At 42.3% G+C, this 2,906-nt stretch overlaps 1 protein-coding gene across 1 annotated transcript; it reads left to right on the top strand.

Moving 5' to 3' along the window:
* Positions 1 to 1,149: 1,149 nt before the first annotated feature.
* LOC129676800 (ras-related protein Rab-11B-like) lies at positions 1,150 to 1,848 on the top strand. Its single transcript, XM_055607334.1, has one exon. The coding sequence runs from the start codon at positions 1,150 to 1,152 to the stop codon at positions 1,846 to 1,848; it is 699 nt and encodes a 232-aa protein (XP_055463309.1).
* Positions 1,849 to 2,906: the final 1,058 nt, after the last annotated feature.

Raw genomic sequence — 2,906 nt, 5'->3', positions numbered from 1 at the left:
GTTAAAATAGGGAAAACTTAAGATAGTTTCAGGAGTGCTTTCAGTCAATACTGAAAAGTACCAAGTTTATTCCACAGCTCCCTTGTAAAGACAAATCAAAACAATTCATATGAGTACAAGAACTGGGTTTATGGAACATTCAAACTTGTTTTCAAAAACCACATTCCTGTACGGCAGACATAGTTCAAAGTTTCAGACAATTCAAAGAAACTTGGCAAAACCTCCTGCTTATCTCTTGCTTCAAGGTAAAGGCCAGGGAGAAAATATTCTCCTCACTGAACACTCAACAACAAAGCAGCCTACCAAGAAAGCAGCTCTCTACACATGCAGCTTGAGGATGCACTTTGGCTCCCTACAATTTAGCCATCCTATAGCCATTTATTTCTATCCTGTAAATAATCATAATGCAAAAAAGTGACAATAATATCTGAGATGAGGTATCATAATACAGCTTCAAAAACATACTGGAATCTTGTAGATGCTAGAGTAGAATATTTTCCCTATATGAATTTGACCTACTAAAGATGGTTTAATGAAATAGTTCTACCTTTATAGAGACCTTAAACATTCTGTAGTATACAGGAGGAAAGTTAAAATAATAGAATACCAGTAATAGCCTTTAGTATGACTTTACTTTGAAACTCTACATGCAGTACTTGTCAATTTGAAATTTCATTAACTATTGAAAGAAAGAACTTGCTGGAGCACACAAAAGATATCTCTAACCCTCTACATTTCATAACAGTATTTTAGTCTTCTAAGAGTTGTAGAAAGACACATTTCAAACTTCTTCAATCATCATGAATTAACATATATTCAACACTAGTTGCCTCATCGCACTGCCTGAATATGACTCCAGTGACATCAAAGGAATATATTTTAGCTACATCAAAGGGAGGTTTAGTGTCAAGTCTGATGTGGTCTCTATGAGTTGTCTCTGGGTCTGTTTGCAAAACAAGGCTGATGATGACCTGTCAAGGTAATCAATAATGGAGTCTAAGAATTATAGTAAAATTGACCACTGAGGATAAACAGGTCCAAACTGCCTTGATCATTAAAGCCCTCAAAGAATCTCTGTAAGACAGGAAGGAAGAAGGAAAAATAACACTTTTAACTATAGAAAAAAATGTGTTTGATGACACTGTTAAAATGACCAAGCAGAGCCAGAAGAACCGGGACAATGGGAACTGGGAGAAAGGCTACCTATTAAAACTGGTGCTTACTGGGGACTCAGGTGTGGGCAAGAGAAACCTGATGTCACTCTTCACCAGAAAGGAAGTCAACCTAGAGAGCAAGAGCACCACCTGTGTGGCATTTGCCACTTGCAGAGCTCAGATGGATGACAAGACCAGCAAGGCTCAGATCTGGGATACTGTTAGCCAGGAGTGCTACTGTGTCATTATCTCCACAAAATGTGGTGCAGTGGGTATACTGCTGGTTTATGACAGTGCCAAGCACTTGATATATGAGAATATGGAGCACTGGCAGAAGGGGCTTTGGGATAATGCATACAGCAACAGCAACAAGAGTGACCTGTGTCACCTTCAGGCTGTGCCCACTGATAAGGCTCATGCCTTTGCAGAAAAGGACCACTTGTCTTTCATTGAGATCACAGCCTTGGATTCCACCCATGTAGAGGAAGCATTCAAAAACATCCTCACAGAAATCTACTGCATTGTGTCACAGAAACAAATTGCTGACCATGTAGCCCATGATGAGTCCCCTGGCAACAATGTGGTGTACATCAGTGTGCCACCCACCACCAATGGACAGAAACCCAAAGAGTTACAGTACTGCCAAATCTTGTGGCTGTCTTGCTCCTCCACCCAGCATGCTTGCGCATCTTGATCTTTGGTCAGCTCTTCACTAGTGTCCTCCTTGACCCTCCTTTCTAGGACAGGCTGCCCCCACCTTACAAACAACCTCCTCCTGCCAGCTGGATAGCCCAGGAAGAGAAGAGCAGGAGTCAAGTGACCTCTCCTGTCCTGCCTGCTCAAGAGAAGCTACAAGCCCCCTTGCTTATGTGACTGTTCTTGGGTATTGTGGGCATCTTGATAGGGTAGGGAGGTTGGTAGGATGGATAGGGCCAGCCAGAGGTGAGGAAGGAAGATGAGTAGAAAGAGCCAGCTTTGGTTTTCCATGGCAGACTCCAGGGAACGATCACCTTCTTCCCTCTCTGGCCAGTTGACCAAGCTGGCCCTGCATCTTCACCCCAAACCCTCTCTAAGCTGATACCTGAAGAGCCAGGCATCAGGGACTGGGCAGGTTGACACTCTGGGCTCTGCTACCTGCTTACATCACCATAGCCAGAGCCAACATGACCTCCAGCATTCCCAGGCCTGGGCACTCCTCCTTCCGCCTGTAGATTTATATTAGCAGAAGACACCCTTGCCTCTCTCTGTCCTCCTCTGCATGTAAGCATTCCCCCTTGCCACTCCTACTTCTCTCTGCTTTACCCTGTCTGGTCAGGAACAGGTCTACAAGTGAAACAATATCTTCCTCTGTGTTTTGTGTATACAACTACTCTTGTATCCTTTTTGTTGTTGTTGTTGTTGTTATTGTGGAGAAACACGGGGTCTTTATACGCTTTGTAAAATTTACTTGAAACCCAAGCGCTCAAACTTCAGATAGATAGATAGATAGTATACTCATTAACTAACCTCTTCCTGTCCTTCCCTCTCTTCTTCCTCCTCTTCTTCCTCCTCCTTCTCTTCAAATAAGCTTTGTTGAAGTATAATCATGACACTTATGAATGAAAATACACTGTTTTCTTACTAATGACAAGGTTTTTGTTTGTTTGTTTATTAATGAGGCTCGGGTAAGTGTTATGTGACAAAACCCTAGAGAAAATATTACGCACCTTTTACGACAGGTATCAGACTGAAATTGGAAAGTTTCCTAAAATA

This window comes from Psammomys obesus, unplaced genomic scaffold (genome assembly GCF_907164565.1).
Source record: "Psammomys obesus unplaced genomic scaffold, mPsaObe1.curated_primary_1811, whole genome shotgun sequence".
Lineage (NCBI taxonomy): Eukaryota > Metazoa > Chordata > Mammalia > Rodentia > Muridae > Psammomys > Psammomys obesus.
Note: the sequence above shows the minus strand (reverse complement) of the source record. Positions and strands in the feature narration are given on the sequence as shown.